The sequence below is a fragment of the Teleopsis dalmanni genome, unplaced genomic scaffold (genome assembly GCF_002237135.1).
Source record: "Teleopsis dalmanni isolate 2A unplaced genomic scaffold, ASM223713v2 unscaffolded_contig_5593, whole genome shotgun sequence".
NCBI lineage: Eukaryota > Metazoa > Arthropoda > Insecta > Diptera > Diopsidae > Teleopsis > Teleopsis dalmanni.
This window is the reverse complement of record NW_024036975.1, coordinates 1-999: the sequence shown is the minus strand read 5'-3', so window position 1 is coordinate 999 and position 999 is coordinate 1. Positions and strand designations below refer to the sequence as shown.

Below are 999 nucleotides of genomic sequence, written 5' to 3'. Positions count from 1 at the left end.
TATGAAATATATAAAGGAGGTATTAAAGCAGAAGCTACCATACGGTTTTCAGAATTCAACAAATTGAAAGTCGCACATGCCTGAAAAATATAATTGCATATAACAAATGATAAATTTTAATATAAATAATGTTTATTTGGCGTATTACATAATAGACTATTTTGAATAATATTCACCTGTTCAGTGCGCAATATCTCGACATTTATTTTGTAGTTTCTCATAAATTCCATTATTTTTTTCGAAAAATTTGGCGATGGAGCTTGATCTCCGATACCGAGAACAAGAACATCTAATTTTGGTTCTAATGCATAAAATATCGACAAACTGTTTTCATTTATATCCTCAAAGGAATTAACATGCCAAGATAGTATTGATCTAAGGCAAAAATGAATTAAAAATTTTTTGATATTTGTGAAATCTTTAGTTACCGAGGAAATATAGCTATAGGTCCCATAACAACTACATCATTGTTGAGCCGAAATCCGTATTGACTATATCCTGTGATCATTAGACCATTTTCCAAGCTAGTATTTAATATTGATACCTTGGTTTTACCATCAGCATCATATGCACCAGGACTTCGTTTAATGCTCGTTATTCCAAAATTCCGAACATATTTTGTATTTTCCACAGGTAACAATTTTCTACCTTCATTTAGGATATTTCTTAAATTCATGAACCGCATTTTTTCAAAACATTGTAATTATTCTATTATGACATTGACGGAATACTGAAAATAAAACATCTATGTAACGAAGTTGCAATAGGTACAAGTGTAATAAAAATTTAAATCATGGTTAAAAAATGCATAAAATTTTATTTTCTGATAAAAATTTTATTCAATATTTAACAGTAATAACATATATCGTGAATACTTAAAGGTTGACGAAAATTGTCATATTTTTATTTTACATAAAAAAAATTTCATAAAATTTGCCCTTAAGTGTTGTTTTTGAATTTGTAATTCTTGGGGAAAATTTTTGCAAATTGGATGAGCAA

The 999-nt window shown here is 27.8% G+C and overlaps 1 protein-coding gene across 1 annotated transcript; it reads right to left on the bottom strand.

The window, feature by feature from the left end:
• Positions 1-5: 5 nt before the first annotated feature.
• On the bottom strand, positions 6-736 carry LOC119665453 (NADH dehydrogenase [ubiquinone] 1 alpha subcomplex assembly factor 3-like; the record flags this gene model as incomplete). Its single annotated transcript, XM_038074676.1, has 3 exons — positions 429-736; positions 177-375; positions 6-80 (listed from the first exon to the last, which is right to left on the bottom strand). Coding segments are annotated over exons 1-3 (531 nt in total), but the record flags the coding sequence as incomplete, so codon positions are not given.
• Positions 737-999: the final 263 nt, after the last annotated feature.